Here is a 19,096-nt window from a genome sequence, read left to right as displayed (position 1 = left end):
CAAATTTGGAGTAGTATATATTGTTACATGATTCCAGGCATTGACAGAGGTGTAAGTGAAGCTTGCTTAAATGCGACTGGTTTACCCAGAGTTCAACATGCAAACTGAATCTGTATTTCTCTGGGAGGAAGGTTGTGACTATATTTCAGGGTAATACCTGTATCGATAACACCAAAAAATCAGTAAAACTATTGGACCTACTTTTAGCTCTAAAGTAGGTTGAGGTGCACTAATCCAGCTGAAATACAAACTAGCTGAACTTGTATTCCTCGGAGAGGAAGCCTCTGACTAAATTTGTGGCATGTCATCTCAAAAATAAGGGATGTGAAACAAAAAACATCTTTAAACATCTATTCAATGCTTACAATATTTTCATAATAACAATTTGATCATTAAAAAAATTATGTACATAACTCAAAAGTAAAAAAAAAAAAATGAAGTACATGTAATAAATTTTTTCTTACATTTATTCTCTACAAACTTTTCCGACTCTCAAATGAACTGTTTAATATGTATGATATCACAATTCAACATACAACACATTATGAGAATTATTGGGTAAAACTATAAATTCTTAAAAGTTTTTAAAAATGAAATTCCTAACCTTTGCCTCATGACACAAACAGGCCACAATGCTCACAAAGATATCATTCATCAAAGATTTGGAGTCCTTAAAATAAGCCCCTTCATCATGTTATACCAGTAAAAAAAACCCAAAGAGGATACCTAAATAAGCCCTTCATCATGTTATACCAGTAACATTGAGGACACCTAAATAAGCCCTTCATCATGTTATACCAGTAACATTGATGATACCTAAATAAGCCCTTCATCATGTTATACTAGAAACACAGAGGATACCTAAATTAGCCTTTCATCATGTTATACTAGAAACACAGAGGATACCTAAATAAGCCTTTCATCATGTTATACTAGAAACACAGAGGATACCTAAATAAGCCCTTCATCATGTTATACTAGAAACACAGAGGATACCTAAATAAGCCTTTCATCATGTTATACCAGTAAAAAAACCAAAAAGGATGTCTGCTAAGTTGCAGAATGTAGCCTTTGTTATCTCTTCTGTTGTTCTTTAGAAGATTGTGTACCTATGTTCCTCAGGTAAATCCTTACACCCCTATAGGGACTCCATTAACTGGCCTCCTGGGACCATGGCATAAAAAAAACCCCTTGAATCAAAGTTACACAAAGATGTTAGCATGTATAGCTCTCTTGAGAAAAAGATGCAGAAAATACTTTCCTACAACATCTGTAAAATTCTGTGACCCTTTTAGTCCAACTATGTGAGGACATGTTATGAATCAATTCAAATGTACAGATGGGAAGTTTTGCATTCTGTTTTGGCAAACTGTAGTCTTGTATTCTTTTAAACAAAATTATTTTGGAATATATTTTGCAGTCCTATAGTGCAGTCCCTACACTGCTCCTGGGACCAAAAGGTGAACAATACAATGCTGTATGAGAATACTTAACACATATCATTTAGAGACGGAAACTTTATTAGTTGAATTCAAAACATGATGATCAGTTGAATTCAAAACATGGTGATCAGTTGAATTCAGGGCATATTGATCAGTTAAATTCAGGGCACGGTGATCAATTGAATTCAGGGCATTATGATCAGTTGAATTCAGGGCATATTGATCAGTTGAATTCAGGTCATGGTGATTTCAATACATGTCCAAATTTTGATCAGGAAAATGCATGTGTAGTTCTTATGGCATGCATGAACTATGACTAATAAATACAATGTATGCACAATACAAATATGGCATATAACAGAAGGAAACAAAACAACTATTAAAAATCCAATTAGGACGGACAGCATTCACAAGTTTTGGAAATATTGGGTGCATGAGCAATGTAAATTGTTTTTAGCTCCATTCAATCCTACCCTCTACATATCTAGTTTAGTACATGTAGATACAGGTATTTTCCAACTATTTCTGAATTCTAGACTACAAATGGGTCATCAGCACTTCCTCTGACAAGCTATTATTCATTTCAACTGGTGACAAATCAATGATTTCATCATGGTTGTGTGATTTTATCTTCCGAAAGGTATCGTTTTACTCGCTGGACTCCATGCTGGACGGAATTCAATGTCCTCTGTTGATCCATATCTCCGACTTTTATCTTTTCTTTTCTGATCATCCTACAAAAAAAATGTGTTTTAAAGATTCTTATAACACACAAGACCACATTAAAACACAACAGAAGAATGGACCCCATTGGCCAGTGTTACTTGAGTATTCAGCCAATCATATACACACAATTCTTTCAACTGGAATAGCACCATGATAGCTTCAATATAGTCTTACCTTTCTCCTCAGCCATTTTTCGTACAGTTTCTCTGCCTCTCTTTCCTGCTCTCTTTTCAATTTCTCCTGTTCAGTAAGAGTGGAAAGTTTTTTCTTTTTCTCCTCCTTCTCCTTTTCTTTTAACACCACTTCTTTCTTGTTTTTCCTGTTCACAAATGTCATAATTTCAATTCAAATAAAGCTAAATTTTGAGGATTGGACTATATTCACCAGATGTACACTGACAATGACTGTTTGAAAGCTGTGTTCATGATCTGACTTACATGTACAATCATAATCCAAGTTCTTGGAATATAAAGCTGATTTGTATCAGTTGTCTAGAAATTAAGTCTCATTTGTAGCAATTAACATTTATCCACATAGTTAAAGTCCATCTAGGAACAAACTAGAAGGTTTGATATGATACCAGAATTTCCCGTGAGCTGTGTTTTTCACTGACTCTACTGGTTGAAGAATTTGACATTTCATTTGTTCCAGGATAATATCTGTACAAGTTTCCTTAGATAAACCCCTACACAATTTCTCATTGTTCAGAGTATTCCTCGCTGTCTGTATAGTTAGAATATCTGTATAGTTTCTTTGGGTCCCTACAAATCTTCTAAATTATTTTCTCATGTGCATGATTTTGTATATGGTTTTCATACATTCTCTAGTTACTCTCTTTAATGTTTTATCATTTTCTTTTATATTCTATATCATACAGTTTTCTCTTTATCTCTATAAATTTCTCATTATTCATAGATATTGTCTGTATGGCTTTCCCTTTGTTCCTAATACCGTAAATGTATTATAATAAATTACATTTGGCTGTGTATTCTATCTAGCACCTTTCGTAAATAAAGTGCATCACTAAATGCCTTGTGTACATATATATTCTTATAGCAGTTTTAAAAAACTCTAAATCAAATCTTGGCTTCCTTGTTGAAAAATCAATTTCCACCAAATATCGTACATACTAAATATGATACATTTACAGTCTATAATTATCCATAGAAATTACCATTGTCTACAGATTTCTCATTGCCCATAGATATTCTGTGTATGGTGGTTTTATTTTCTACAAATTTATAATTGTCCGTAAGTATTCTCACTGTCCCTATTGATACTGTAAGCCATCTCTTATTCATGTACTAGAAATTTTCAAAAGGTTCAAGAGAACCGGGTCGTCGCGAATATTTCTTGCCATGACCCAGTTCTTTAATGTTTTTCTTCATTTGTTTAAGATTATCTTGGTTGTGAGCGAATATTTCTCGCCATGACCCAGTTCTTTAATGTTTTTCTACATTTGTTTAAGATTATCTTGGTTGTGAACATTTGTCACTCCAAACCAGTTTATCACTGGTAAATCACAAAATAAAGTCATCGCAAATAAATGTACCGGTATTCTCCTTTCAGTTTTTAAACAGTGAGTGTTTTCCCACTAGTAGATCTCTTAACTGACTTCTGCTGGGCTATATAACAAAGACAAACATACCATCCTCTTAAAGCTGTCTGGTTTTCCTTTTCTTTCTCTCTTTTCTTTTCTTCTTCTTCATACTGCTTTTCTCTTTCCTCTTCTCTCTTCCTCCTCAGCTTTTCTTTTATTTCTTCATCCTTCTCCTCTTTCCATATTTGAAAAGTCTTTAATAAAAAGTAATAAAATGCATCCTCATTCAGTTTTCTTTTTGAAGAGCATGACAATGTGTTACATAATGATGTGAATAACTGTGTTACATTTGATATACTAGCTCCTATTCAGAGTAAGAAATAGTTTTGTTTTGAGAACTACATGCATTATACAAATGTCTATATGCCTACTACATATGTATTGTTTTATGTCCCTTACAGAATTTTTCACTTATATCAGGGTGCCACCAGTTTGTAAGTGAAGTGCCACAAATAAACCTATGCATGGGGCTCAAGGCTGTAACTCATTTCTAGATGCCAAGAGTTTGGCAAAGGAGCAGCCAACACTTATTTTAATGTCTTAGGCTTGATGCGGATAAGGTACGTGTAGGCCTTGAACACTGTTGTCTAATAATTTGTACTTGATTAACACCTAGAAAAGATTTGAGATGTTCTATTTTTAGAATGATGTTTGTCACTGATTATTTGAGTCATAAAAACAAAAGCTCTGGGAACTTCAATTTTGTATAAATACACTGTAAATTTTGTGATATTGGCACTCATAAGCACATGTTCAGACTCGTTAAGCATTCTATAAGACTGAAATTTACATCTGGGGACTGATTGGATTGATAATTTAACAGCCAATTTGTGACAGTTTACATTTTTGTTTGGGAGTTCAGCTCGGCTTTAAACCAGCACCATACTCTGATTTTGTATACCTATTCTAAATTAGTGATTTGTTTATTGATATATTTTTCTTCCAATAAATGTATATAAATCGTTAAATCTTTTGACTTTTTGTGATTGATTTCTGCTGGTCACAGGGTATATTCTGACCCATAACAACACACAGTCTCCCCACTCATGAAGCAAACCACTGTGACCGGTCAACAAAGTAATGTTACAAAGGAAGAAGATTAAATCATGTCAGGGGCATAACTTTGCTTTCTATGCTTGAAATAACTTCAAACTTGGTATGTTGTTATCTAAAACTGAAAGGTGTGTCATGACCTTGAATCAAACAAGCAAGTATTCAATGGTCGAAGACAATTACAACATTTTAAGTTAACAACCTTTGTTTCTCAGACATACATGTATTTTTTAACATGAAGGTATTTATAAAAGGAAAATACCTCACTACCTTCATGTTAAACAACATGATTTTACATCTACTTCATCTAATCTTTGTGAAATATACTACATGTATATACCACAATTCCATAAGAGGAATTCTGTTAACCCAAACAATATACCTTTTCAGCATCTCTTTTTTTCTTCTGGATTTCTTCCTCCTCCTTTTCCTTCTTTTCTCTTTCTTTCTGTCTATCCTCTCTGATTTTTTTGACATATGTGTCCTCTTTTGATTCCTTCCATGTCTTGTAGGAACTCTCATTTTCAAGCTTCTTTTCTTTTTTCTCCTAAAAATACAACCACCAATATATAATTTAGTAAAACAGTATGACATAAATCATGTATATCAGTAGAACAAAGTTATACAAAACCTAAATGGGCAAGAAACAAGATATGTTTGTTAAACACTGATGCTCCCAGATTACAACAAAGTGGAATTCATTTTAGTGAATTATTTCAAATAGATCAGAGGTCAATTTCAAGGTTACATGGTCAAAACTTTGTACCAATGAAAAGATCTTCCCATAAGAAATTTTAACTGATATTGACTAAACATACTTGTAAAATGTTAATCATATATGTAATTCCATAGACTCTCCCCATCTCTGTCTCATCTTTTTTTTTTAAACAAAGTGTTCCCTCCCTAAGCCTATGAATTAAGCAGTACATGTAACCAGTATGAGTGATATGACCAACTCAGTATGATAAATATACAGTTATAGAATGAGTAGTTTATTCACTCAAACCATACACAATGTCCTCAAAGTTACATATCATTACTGTTCCACCTACAATGCTTATGAAAGAATTCATCATGAATTACTTTTTATTTGAAGAAAATTATGCATTGTTTTTACCTAGAATATATAACTTTGCAGTGAAATGTAGCCTAAGGGAGTCAGCTTATTCCAATGATCAGTCTAATCTATAAGTAATTATTTGGAGAAATGCAATCTTTTCACCCAGTAAGTAGTAATGAGTAATTTTGCAGTTACATATATTGTAATTAAGAATTTTTTTTTTTAATGACAACAGAAATTAATGACCTCTTCCTTTTTCTTCACTTCTTCCTGCTTTTTCTTTTCGTGCTCTGCTTTCTCTTTCTTCGCTGATTTCATCTTCTCTTTCCTCCACTCCTCATACACCGCTTGGCGGATGGACATGGTGTCATTGAATGACATTTCTGAGAGGGTGCCCTGACTAGTGGGGGTACCAGGAATTGTGTATCGTGGCTTGGGGCGGTGTTCCTTGTCAGTTCTGGCAAAGAAATTAAGTTACCATTCCTTTAACTCACAAGAGCCTTCATGGGATTCATTGTAATGCATGTACTAAAAAAACGCTACACAATTATCTACACATTCAAAATAATTTCATTCCAATGCAACTTGTTTCATTTGATATAGGATGATTCTTTCTGAAAAATTTATTGATGTGTACACTCTGGACATTTTACTCACTAACTGTGTAAAATATCCAGAGTTTACCCATTAATAAATTCTTCAAAAAGAATGTTAGATTCTTATAATTCCAATTCATTCACTAAATTAACAATTTCAGAAATTTTAACAGTTTTCCCACACTACATTATTTGTTTTCAGGCGAATATGAATTCATCAAGTTTTTGGATTTATTGATGTGTAAATTCTCGTTCACCTTTATTTTTGTCCCATCAAAACAATTGTACAAAATAACATTGAAAATATTGATGCATATCTGTGCTTGCCTCTCCATAAACATTTTCCACACTTGCAGGACTTACTTTCTGAGAGATCTGTTGGTATCTGTGGACTTCATCGTGCCTGAGTCAGGTTTGTTTTGTTCTTGAGCCACCTTATCTATTATATCATTTGACTTTTTGCTTTCTGTTGAACGTTTACCTGGCCTATAAAAGTAAAATGCATCATTTAAAAAATGGCTTGCAGACATCTGAACACTTTAATAACCTAGAATTATTGTTGACTGGAAATGACAAAGAACAATATCGATCCCCTGTTCCTTTTGTTTACACATAACAAATTTCATAAACTTTATTTTTGTGAATTTATAGATTTAGATGTATCTTGTTTGAATGTACTTTAAAATATATGTAGGATTTAGCTTGTCCAATCACTATCTACATTAGAAACAGAGAGTGACAAATTGTCCAATCACTATCTACATTCGAAACAGAGTGACAAATTGTCCAATCACTATCTACATTAGAAACAGAGAGAGAGACAAATTGTCTAATCACTATCTACATAAGAAACAGAGAGTGACGAATTGTCCAATCACTATCTACATAAGAAACAGAGAGTGACGAATTGTCCAATCACTATCTACATTAGAAACAGAGAGTGACAAATTGTCCAATCACTACCTACAATAGAAACAGAGAGTGACAAATTGTCCAGTCACTATCTACAATAGAAACAGAGAGTGACAAATTGTCCAGTCACTATCTACAATAGAAACAGAGAGAGACAAATTGTCCAATCACTATCTACATTAGAAACATAGAGTGACAAATTGTCCAGTCACTATCTACATTAGAATCAAAAAGTGACAAATTGTCCAACCACTATCTACATTAGAAACAGAGAGCGACAAATTGTCCAATTACTATCTACATTAGAAACAGAGAGAGACAAATTGTCCAATCACTATCTACATTAGAAACAGAGAGTGACAAATTGTCCAATCACTATCTACAATAGAAACAGAGAGAGAGACAAATTGTCCAATCACTATCTACAATAGAAACAGAGAGAGACAAATTGTCCAATCACAATCTACAATAGAAACAGAGAGAGACAAATTGTCCAATCACTATCTACATTAGAAACAGAAAGTGACACTTGCTTAGCTTGTTTTTCTGGTTCAGTAAACGACCTTCCCAGAGGATCTTTGTCAAACTCTTCACACAATGAACTATCATCAGGTATCATTTTCTCCTTGTCCGTCCTTTTCTTTCCTGCAGTCATGGTGTCTCTATTTCCAATGTCTCTATTGTCCAGATTGGCTGATTTGGTCTGTCTGTGCTTGGCCCTGTTTATTTTATCCCCTAGAATATCATCCCTAATACTATCCTCCCTCTCTTGAGGTTCTTGGGGGGTCTGTGACAATAGTTTTGGTTTCCGTTCTTCTTTCTTTTTACTTTTTGAGGAATCGAAATCGTCGTTGAGCATATCCAGAAGTGATGTGTTCCTTGTGGGTTGTGGTTTTGTCTCTCTCTCATGATTTCTGTAAGAATCTCTATCTGTTGGTGTTTTTCTTCCATCTAATTTTGTTGGAGTCTTCCTGCCATCAAATTTTGTTGGAGTCTTCCTGCCATCGAAGTTTGTTGGAGTCTTCCTACCATCAAAGTTTGTTGGAGTTTTCCTGTCATCTAAATTTGTTGGAGTTTTTCTCCCAATCTGGAATTAAAATATATACATAAATTATGTACAATAATACATGCATGTTGTAGACCAACGTTCAATGGCAACTGATTTTATGCATGTATGATGAAAGAATTTACATCAAGAAAAAACAAAACATGATTGCATTTGTGAATTCAATTTGCCAACATATACAATTTATGCATAAACATTGTGACAGGTTTGAGGCAACAAATTTTTGCACAAATATCACGAATATTTTCCCCACAAGATTATGCTTATAATTTCAAGGTGATAAACTGCCTAAAAGATGACACTTTTGACAATTTTTAAAGTAATATTAGCTCTCATTTTTAGTGTCGAAAATTTTTGTTGCAAAATTGTGATTTACTATTTCAATGAGAGAAAAAATAAGGTTTATAAACTTTTGTTGAAAATAATATTACTGTGAATTTACATTAAGTGTGAACGACTCAGCTTCTCAAGTTCATTCTCCGTCTGGGATAGTTGATTTCAAAACAAATCTGTCAATGATGATGCATCAAGGAAAGAGCAATCACTGCGATTGGACCAATATTTTAAGGGGCGGGAATAAAAATAATTTTAGATGGGCATACGTGTCTTTACACTAATGTGTCATTGCATAATCTTTTAGCACAATGGAAGAGACTCTGCGAAAAGGGAAAACCAATACCAACTAAAACAATGACGTTGATTTTAAAATTACATGCCGAGAGTTTATTTTATGGTAAAATCAGTAAGAAATTAGGCGTCACAAAGGCCACGTTATAAAATTGTCAATCATGGAACTCTTGCACTGAAAGTGTCGCCAACGAAGCTCACACCGGATGTACTTCTGTTTATCGAGTATGAAATTAAAAAGAAATCAAGTGTATCTAATAGAGAAATCAGACAAAATTTATTAAGAAGAAATATTTGTACCCCTGACAATGTACCATCGGTGTCTTTAATTTGTAGAGCTGCAAGAAATTTTTTGGGAAACGACTTTAAGAAACTGCAAACAAAACCCAAGAGAAGCATATTTCATCTGAACACAGGGGCTCGTCACGAAATTTTTGTCTTTTTAAAATTTGACATCGTCTATTCTATATTTACAAATAAATGTAAATATAGAATAGAGAGGGTCAATTCATGACGAGCCCCTGTGGTCTGAACACGAACGAAGTTTTGGAATACTTCTTTGCTACTGATTTTATTACAATTTAGGCCGAGTCAGTTATATATATCTATATTTATATACTGTATATATTTTTTAGACGAAGCGAGTGTCATTCGTACAACGGGTAATCGCAATCATGGACATGCAGTTAGGGGTGGACCAGCGATATAGGTTCAAAGGTACGCCAGTAACGCAACACTAACAATCAACCTTTGCTGTGGTTTATTATGACGTTATAGAAGGCGCGTCTAATGCTAACGAAATGCTGAATTTCTTTAATATCAAATGTGTTACAGGAAAGGGATGGTTTGGGGAATATAGGTTTTGCTAGAATTCACAGAACTTGCAGTTGTTCATTCAATTAACAGTATCTAGCGATCGATGGTTACTTCCGAATTTCTTATGAAAATGTGGGTATATATAATAATAAAAGACATCAAAGCATCCAATTGCCATGTGTTGAAAATAAATGTTTTCTCCAAGTAGAATATCTATTGATCATATTACTTAATCTGTCAAATTATTTTAGGGGCGAGATCAAATGTTCAATGTTTGAGAAAACTGAAGTCGCATAGTTCTCACCAAGACACACCCCCCCCCCCCCCCCCAATACAAAACTAAATATGAAGTATGTTGAAACTAATTGATTAACAAGTAAAACAAATGAAAGTGTACATTGAAACTATAAAATGTTTATTAAAATGTATTATTATGTGGTTTTAAAGTCAGTTGTCTTTTTTTCCCACTAAAGTGTAATCGATGTCGGATGACAGAAACTTACCAGTTTTTAACCCCTCTTCCCCCTAACTATTTGAATTTAGAAATTTTTCTGACATCAATCTTTTGATCTCGCCCTTATCCAATGCTTTGTAAGATTTCGAAAATATCCTCTGAGAGATTTATTTAAAAATAATGATATGGAAACTGCGAATGTTGTCTCAACAAAACAAAAGCATTGTTCTTAAACGGACAAAATTGCCTATAGAAACATGTACTGAAATTTCTGATCACTTAAAACTGACAAGTATCTACAGGAATTTAAGGGAGTATCCTTTCAATTTTTATTGGGATATAGAGGCAACTGTGGATCCTGTCTTTTCTCGCAGCATTTTCGATCCAGTCCCCCCCCCCCAAATATTCAACACTATTTGAATTCTGGGATACTGCTATCCTGTCTTTTCTTTACATATCGGAGCCTGCCTTTTTAACCCTGTATCCCGCCTTTTTATTTCAAATTCCTTTCATGCCCCCTCCCATACCTATCAATACTGCGATGGATTATAAGTATGGCACACTTATTCCTGTTTAAAAGATAAAATTTATAAGGTATCTGATAAAAGTTATATCTTCTAAAGTTTACAAGATATCTTGTATCTTTTATAAGACATCTTATATTTTTTTCTTTATAAGATATCCCATTACTTTCACTTTATGTCAAATCAAAACCGATATTGAATCTCATGTTACGTATGGTGCAACTTACATCGAAATCAAATAGTGAAACTTACACTTGTTAAGCACGAGATAATATAATGCCAAATACTTAGGAACGCCTACCTATAATTTAATCGACCAATCAAAAGAGCTCTTTAAAATCACTCGGGGACTTTCCAATGAACTATATCTGGAGCAGGTCATGTACTTGCTGATATGTTTCGTTCACACTTACTGTAAATCCACAATAATATTTGTGTTAATAAACCTATCCAGAGGCTCTGAATGAAGTAAAATTACATTATTGTCTTCCCATACAAAAATTGATTTCTTTATAATGCTATATATTCAATAAAACCTAAATCTTTATTTTGATAAAATCTTAAACTTAATTTTGATTTATGACTATGATTAATGTTACATACAAAACTATTGTAATAGCACATTTTTATAACAAAATAAAATTTTCAGATTGAGAGCTATTATAACTTTAAAGAAAGTGTGAAAAATCTTCAACTTATCAAATTGGAAATTAGCTGAATTCATAGAAATAGAAGAATGTTTAAATCTGAGGGCCAAATGGTTGAGCAGAAAATTTTTGATTAGAAGAGCTCACATTAGTAAGGTGAGCTAAAAAGCATTGGGTTTGAAGCCATAATTAGGAATCTACTCATTTGTAACAAGATATGCTTACGAAATAAAATTCGTTTTTGAAAACACATGAGAGTATGAATGGCAACATTTCACAGCACACTTCCTGTAACACAATGGTGCTTAATGAAAAGTATGCCGGCATGAAGTGTTGCACTGTATGCTCGTGAGATTTGTTCTTATATTTACATTCTACTTTAATTTCTGTTAAAATTCCCAGTCATTAAAATAGACGTACTTCACTTATTTATCAAGAATCATATGTGCATTGTTTACAACTGCAGCACATTCACGAGGAAATGCACAAGGATAACATTACAATTTGTAAAGATATCAAAGACAAAAACATTGGGGATGTAAATATTTTCTTTGAGCAGCACTCTTATCATCATGTCTTACTTGTGAGGGGGATTTTCTGCCACCTGGAGCCCCCCTGTGAAATCTGCTAACAGACGGGGAATCCGTCTCCAGATCCACATCTACCGGGTCTGTTTTCCCAAATATGTCGGTCTTGTGTCTTGGTCGGGCTTTAGGTACATCATCCAGTCGAGGAGAATCGTCTATAGAGAGGCCCCTATTACATATTGTTTTTTAAAAATAAATTTAACAAATATTCAGTTTATAGTTCATTTTCTTATATCATACATTAACGATAAATCAATTTAGAGAGCAAGTACAAAGAATAAAGAAGAAAACATTTTCATTGTAAAAATTTTTTCACTGAAGCTTTGTAGTTGAGTCACATGACATACAAAGATAAACAGGGCCTGTGTCTTGTTTTGAAAATGAAAACTTTAGATGTCTGAAATACACTTTTGTGTCAGTTTTTGAAATTTATAGGTTTGTTGGTATGTTTTACACGAATCAAATACAAGGTACTATCATACTATTAACGAAATATCGAAATAATTTTTGGTACCAAAATTGTGTCCATGTCCCTTTAATGCAAGACATTGCACAAAATACATCTGATTCCTTTAAGGTTGGGCAGTGAAGTCTCAGATCTGATGAATGAAACTTGATCAGTGTGTGTATAAAACACATCTGATTATTTCAAGGTTGGGCAGTGAAGTCTCAGATCTGATGAATGAAACTTGATCAATGTGTGTATAAAACACATCTGATTATTTCAAGGTTGGGCAGTGAAGTCTGGTCTGAAAGATATTGAAGTGATCAGTCTATAGCGCTTTTCCAGCATATGCTGCTCAAAGCGCTTTACAATACATTATTACCCCGGCAGACCTTATATCAATCTAGAACTTACTCAGCCTCCTGGGAAGCTTACAGTTCAAGCTGCCATTACAGGCGCTAGAGCACTAACATTCTAACAATATCTTTCACTGTCTATAGCCAGGTACCCCTTTTACACTTGGGTGGAGTGAGGAAATTCGTGTGAAGTGCCTTTCCCAAGGACACGTCGGCCCTGCTGCGGCCAGGACTTGAACCCACGACCTTTCGGTCGAGAGTCTGACAGCCGAACCACTAGGCCACCGGCACCAGTATCGTTTAGGGGGATAGTACAGATGCATTTAAACTATATTGATTAATGGTAAACTGTTACACTATAAACTGATAACAATTTATCAGTGAATTGAATATTAATACACGCTACTATGGTATAAGATTAGTGTAATATATCTCTACTTTGGTGATTTCCTGTCTGATTTGGAGAATCGTTCCTTTGGACTGGGTAGACCACCTTTGGGACTGCGTTCTTTAGGGCTCGGGAACCTGCCCTTTCTTGGTGTCTTCTCCTTCTCATCTATACTCTGGAGAAATGGCTCTTGAGATGGGGTTCTCCTACCTTGTAAACCTGTTGTGTTGTTGATAAATAAATTTAATATAAAGAAATTCATATAAATTTTTCTCTTTTAGAAATAAATTTAGAAATCTGTTCCTGAGGAAGATGCCCTCACTCACCTGGAGATGGGGATCTGTTTTCTAACTGCTCTGTGGCTGGGGTTTTACGAAAATTTGGTGGCTGCCATGGCTTATTGTCTGTGGGACTCTGACGTCTACACATGAAATTAACAATAATATAAATAACATGTACTATGTTCATATGTTAATGAGAAAAGTCACACAAATTGATTAAACTAAAATATCAGAAACCAGATGTTTTCTTATAACTATGATAACTTGTACATTCAGAATGCATACAGGTATATACAAGCAAGCCAGGGTGCATCCAGAAAATATTCACAGATAGAGGGCGCAACACTAGATATCTTTTCTGCGCAAGGAGAGGGGGTTGAAAACACCAAAATGACACAAATGACTTTTTCGTTACAAATTTTCATCCAAAGGGAAGGCAGGATACCCCCCCACCCTCTATATACAAAACTGTTACAGGCACTATCATAACTTCTTAAACTTGAACCAGAATTTCAAAATATATTTTGAAATTTTTTGCAAACATTTAATATGTTTAAAATAGCAAATAATAGTTAATTTCCATTTCAAATGTATGTCCACTTGTCCCAAATTTTAATTATAGATATAAATTAGATATTCCCTATGGAGTATTTTTTCACAGGAGTTCATATATGGAAGAGCAGGCCTGGATTTCTCGAAAAAAATCTTAAACTTAAGTTTGTCAATGAGTTTTCTTTTATTTGAGCAAAATCTCAGACTTAAGTTTTGACTTAAGTTTCATTTGAGAAATCCAGGCCAGCTAGGTCATGAAAATTGTAAAGTTCATAATTTTATGGTAATTGAATATTGATATTACATTACAAGAATTTAGATATGAGTGCAGTTCTCGATGCTCTGTATCAAGTATAAATTACAATTCTTACAATAGGCATATCTAAATATCCGACTGCCTGTTGTACTCTAGATACAAAATTCTGAAAACTATTTTACCATTTGCCTATATACATGTACATGCATGTATTGAGAGAAGATTTGACAAATGGCTATAATGATCTAATTTGTGATGTCATAATGTAAAAACTCCTAATAAAACTTAGGACATAATCACAGACCTGTACTCAATGTTGCACATTCCTAGCACTTTATTTGCCAAAAATTGAAAATCATCCACTATGAATTTTTTCAAATTCACTGGGCCAATAAATGCCCCATGTGAAAATTTGTGCTTTTAAACAACAACAGAACAGATTTACCTTGGGTCATTAGTTGGAGTCTTCCTGCCAAATATGATATCCTCTTGAGACATGGGTTGGGCTCCATACTTGGGACTTGGTGACCTTTTCCCACCAAAAGCATCAGTTAGACTTCTGCTGTCTTTTGGAGAAAGCTTGGGAGATGTTAATGACGGCATCCCTGGGGAGGTTCTTCCTTTCCCGCTCGTGTTGAGGGCAGGAATACTCTCATTTTGATGCTGCTGTCCTTGCTGTTTCATAAACCTGTTCCCACTTTGTCCAGGCCTAATAGTATCACCCAAACTTATATCATTAGTGTCTTGAAATGTAGGAGTTCTTCTTTTTGCAGAACCTGGCCTGTTTGTTTGTTTTCGGTTAGACAAATTTCTTCTGTGTTGTGCAAGAATTTCTGTGAAATACAAATTTAATTACATCACTAACATACAAACAGTATATAAAGTATAGACTAAGAATATCTATTCTTCAATGTTTAGTGTAACTTTACTGTAAATGAGAATTTTTTTTTATTTTCGTGATATTGAAGCATTATTGATGCCGTTTTACATGTACCATTCATCGCTCATTTGTTGCTATAAAAAAAATATAAGAATTCAATTTCTTGAAACTAACAAGAGCACATGCAATGTTCACACTGCAAAAATACACTTATCCAATGTATTCAGTAACCAAAGAAAGGAATGTCATCCAAAGAAACCATTCCTTGGTCCAAAATGGCTCTGACATGAATGACAGCAGATTATGTAAAAAATAAAACTAGATGGAAAGCAATGAGAGTTGTAATACTACAAAGTCAGTGAATTTTCCTCATACTTAGTAAACTTATAGTAGAGGGGGCTCCTCAATACAAATATGTCCAAATCATGTGACGTTTGTTGTTATTCAAAGGATGCATGGACATGGAAGGTAGCTCCATCCTCATGTGATGACAGATTTTTGCAAAATCTTTATTTCATTGTGCATGATAGAAATGAATCATTTGGAGGAATTTTATTCACTTGTTATAATAAGAAATCTGATAATTATTTGATATGGAAAAGGTTTATATTTTCTATAAATACTTGATTATCTATACTACTTGATATCCGCAAATCAATTTTTATATATTTATAAAGCATCAGTTTCAGAAACTGTTGAAACTAAAACTTTGTCATTCTAACCAGTTTTCATGTATTTTTATCATGCTGTTTAATAAAAATTCACAATTTTCTGATGTTGATTTCATATGTCTGACATCTTTAAAAAGTTGGCTTTAGTATATATACATATATACATGTGTGTGTATATATATATATATATATATATATATATGTATATATATATATATTCAATAAATTCTTTTTTCTTGGTATCGGGGTAAAATAAAGTAAAAAAATAAAATCCAATACTCAAACTTTTATCTATAGATAAAAGTTTGAGTATTGGATTTTATTTTTTGACTTTATTCTATCCCGATACCTAGAATAGATAAAAGTTTATTTTTTGATTTTATATATATATATATATATACCAGGGATTTATTGAGATTCTTTTTACTACCGGTAAAGGGTACCTTTCCCCCTCTGAAAACAAATGAATATTTCCCCTTCCACAGGTAAAAATTCCCCTTGAAATGTAGAAACTACATTAAAATGTATGGGAATTTTAACAAAAATCATTTTATACATGTATATTCTAAGTATTTTTCTATAATTATCAAATTCTTGCAATATAGACAAGATTCAGTAATCAATCAATTGATGTGTCTATTTTTAGATATTATGATCTGAGAATGTCCCCCTCCCCTCCCCTGGAGGAAGATCATGATTGAATTCTCTGAAATTCCCCTTAAATATGAAATGGGTAATAACATATAAAAGCTAGATAAATCCCTGTATATATACATACATACACATTGGTACTACTTTTCATCCTACCATCACATGTTGATTTCCATACTATCACCAGACATTAATTTCAATGAATTATATAGATTAGATATAGGTCCAATATAAACCTGCCTACCTTCATCACTATCACCATCATCATCATCCACAAGGCTGTCGCTTTCTTCACTAGTCAGACCATATGTTAAACCATCACTTCGGCGCTGTTGAAGTTTCATCTGTAATTCTGATTGGAAGCGATTGTCTGACTGCTTCTGCTGTGATTTCTTCTTTCGTAGGAAAGGTGAGTCCACTTCATCCATTTTACAATGTCTGTGTGCAAATTGCAGTAGACAGCATTAAACAAAAGATACTTATAAATGCCTAAGAATAAAGGTCACGAGTTCAATCTGTGCCGTATACTCTGCGAAAGATCTGACGTAACCCGACTAAGGGTGTGTTTATGTGAACTTTATATTCGTACATAAATTGCAATTCACAAATTAATTTAATTTGGGTGTATTTCATATTTTACATTTTGTTGTTTGTATGAATGGAATAGATTAGGCATTGTTGCGAAAGTTTAAAATTCTTTATGTGAGATTACATACAATTTCATAGTGTGGAATTAACTTCGTGGGGGAGGTATTACTGCAACTCGTTTACAAATTGTTGGGAACTGCCTAAATAGCCATCATTGTCTGTATTGCACAATCTGACTGGCTGATAGTTCTCATGAATATTCCAAGCGAAAATTCCTGTGGATGTATAATCCCCTATGGGGTTATGTCAGATCCTATTGTAGCTATTGCGAGCATATAATAGGATCTGATTTTAATTAGATTGATCATGAGTTGCAAATGATTGGTTTCATTTCAATTTCGTTTCCTTGTTTTCATTTTCACAAGCCAGTACTCCTAAAGAGTCCTTGTGGGGAGCAGAATGGACGGAAACCTCTTGGTTTGTAGAGATGCCTTGTTTCTTGCTTGTCTATTTCTTGGCAAATAGCTATTCATGAAATTATTTAAAAACTTATTAAGTTTGATTCCAATTTGTAACAGGAATGAAATAAAAATCAATTTGTTTAATTAACAAATAGAAATAAAAGCTAGATGTGTCAGCACAAAACGGATGCCCCCGCCTGTATTAAAGTCAAATGTAGGAAATTTAATCCATCAAAGTATAGCATTGAATGCGGTATTCAGACTGCATGTCACATGCATTGAGTACAATGAGAAGAATTTTACTCCACAACAATCCTTTACATGTTTTAACAGCCATAAAATAAATACATACTTCATAATAGGTGCACAACTCCATAAAAAATCAATTAACTAGAACAAAATTCAAACTTGATCTGTAATTCATCAATACACACCTGAATACTAAAAAAATCAAATCAATATCTCAAGGTGTTTAGAAAAAAAAGTCTGGAAAACTGAGTCGCATTAGGACAGTAATTTTTCTACGCTAAAGGGACACAACTCCATCAAAAATCAATGAACTGGAACAAAACTCAAACTTGATTTGTAACTCATCAATATGCACCTGCATATAAAAATCGATTCACTATCTCAAGGCATTTAGAAAAAGGTCCAGAAAACTAAGTGTCTATGGAAGGATGGAGAAGGGTAAAACCCCAACCACTTTGTGGTGGGGGCATAAAAATTCACAGGGTGCCTATCACACATTTTAAATCTAATATATCTGTTATTTTTATATGGATTCAATATTTTATTAAAACTACTCCACATATTCTTATATATCATTTTCAGTGCAACTGACACTTAAACATAATAATAAAGGCGTCATTCCGGTTTTTATAGTGTCATTCCGGTTATTGTATGCACCCGTGCTGCAGTGAACAAATAGATCTCTAATTTGATTTTTTAAAATCTAGAATTGTAATTGATCTCAGTTGGGAAAAAACTGATAAGTCAAGCATTCATATAATGAGATATTAAGACACACTTTACCAGATAAATTTTCAATTTTTTGTCATTTATCTTCAGGGCCTCTCTGCGCTGTGTGAAGAACTTGTCAGAGCAAGTAAACACCACAAATTTCCTACCAGCAAACCAGTTTAGTGAAGAAACATTAAACACCATATCTCATCTATAAATAAATAGTTATCTTATATTCGTGTTTCCTTACCTTAGAAGCAATTGCTTCGTGAATAATTATTAAAAAATTAAATATTTTCTCAAAAGTCGACGTTTTCACCTGGCTGTAACCATAAACAGTGCATACTAGTTTTGAGAATACGGTATCTCTCGAAACAAAACGAATATCTAATATCTGCACAAAAGTATTCTATTTTCTATTGAATTTTTAGCGTAAATGTAACTAATACTAAAATTGTAAGTTTTTAAAGAAATTTTACGATTATACGTATGTGAAT

At 33.5% G+C, this 19,096-nt stretch overlaps 1 protein-coding gene across 1 annotated transcript; it reads right to left on the bottom strand.

The window, feature by feature from the left end:
* Positions 1-335: 335 nt before the first annotated feature.
* Positions 336-18,965, bottom strand: LOC125659116 (ABC transporter F family member 4-like). The gene is made up of 13 exons (XM_048890670.2): positions 18,850-18,965; positions 16,835-17,028; positions 14,834-15,221; positions 13,626-13,720; positions 13,350-13,518; positions 12,105-12,279; positions 7,923-8,476; positions 6,841-6,963; positions 6,128-6,338; positions 5,204-5,368; positions 3,817-3,962; positions 2,343-2,487; positions 336-2,176 (listed from the first exon to the last, which is right to left on the bottom strand). Exons 2-13 carry the CDS (start codon positions 17,016-17,018, stop codon positions 2,069-2,071), a joined length of 2,463 nt encoding a protein of 820 aa, XP_048746627.2. The 5' UTR covers positions 17,019-17,028; positions 18,850-18,965; the 3' UTR covers positions 336-2,068.
* Between the last annotated feature and the right edge of the window lie 131 nt (positions 18,966-19,096).

Source organism: Ostrea edulis, chromosome 9, assembly GCF_947568905.1.
Source record: "Ostrea edulis chromosome 9, xbOstEdul1.1, whole genome shotgun sequence".
NCBI lineage: Eukaryota > Metazoa > Mollusca > Bivalvia > Ostreida > Ostreidae > Ostrea > Ostrea edulis.
Note: the sequence above shows the minus strand (reverse complement) of the source record. Positions and strands in the feature narration are given on the sequence as shown.

Bases quoted from the DNA above. Each gene is read 5' to 3' on its own strand.
- LOC125659116 (XM_048890670.2), bottom strand. From the start codon at position 17,018: ATGGATGAAGTGGACTCACCTTTCCTACGAAAGAAGAAATCACAGCAG. The intron at 15,222-16,834 runs GTAGGCAGGTTT...TGTATTTCACAG, and splicing joins TGATGGTGATAGTGATGAAG to AAATTCTTGCACAACACAGA. The intron at 8,477-12,104 runs GTAAGACATGAT...TTTTAATTCCAG, and splicing joins GCAGAAAATCCCCCTCACAA to ATTGGGAGAAAAACTCCAAC.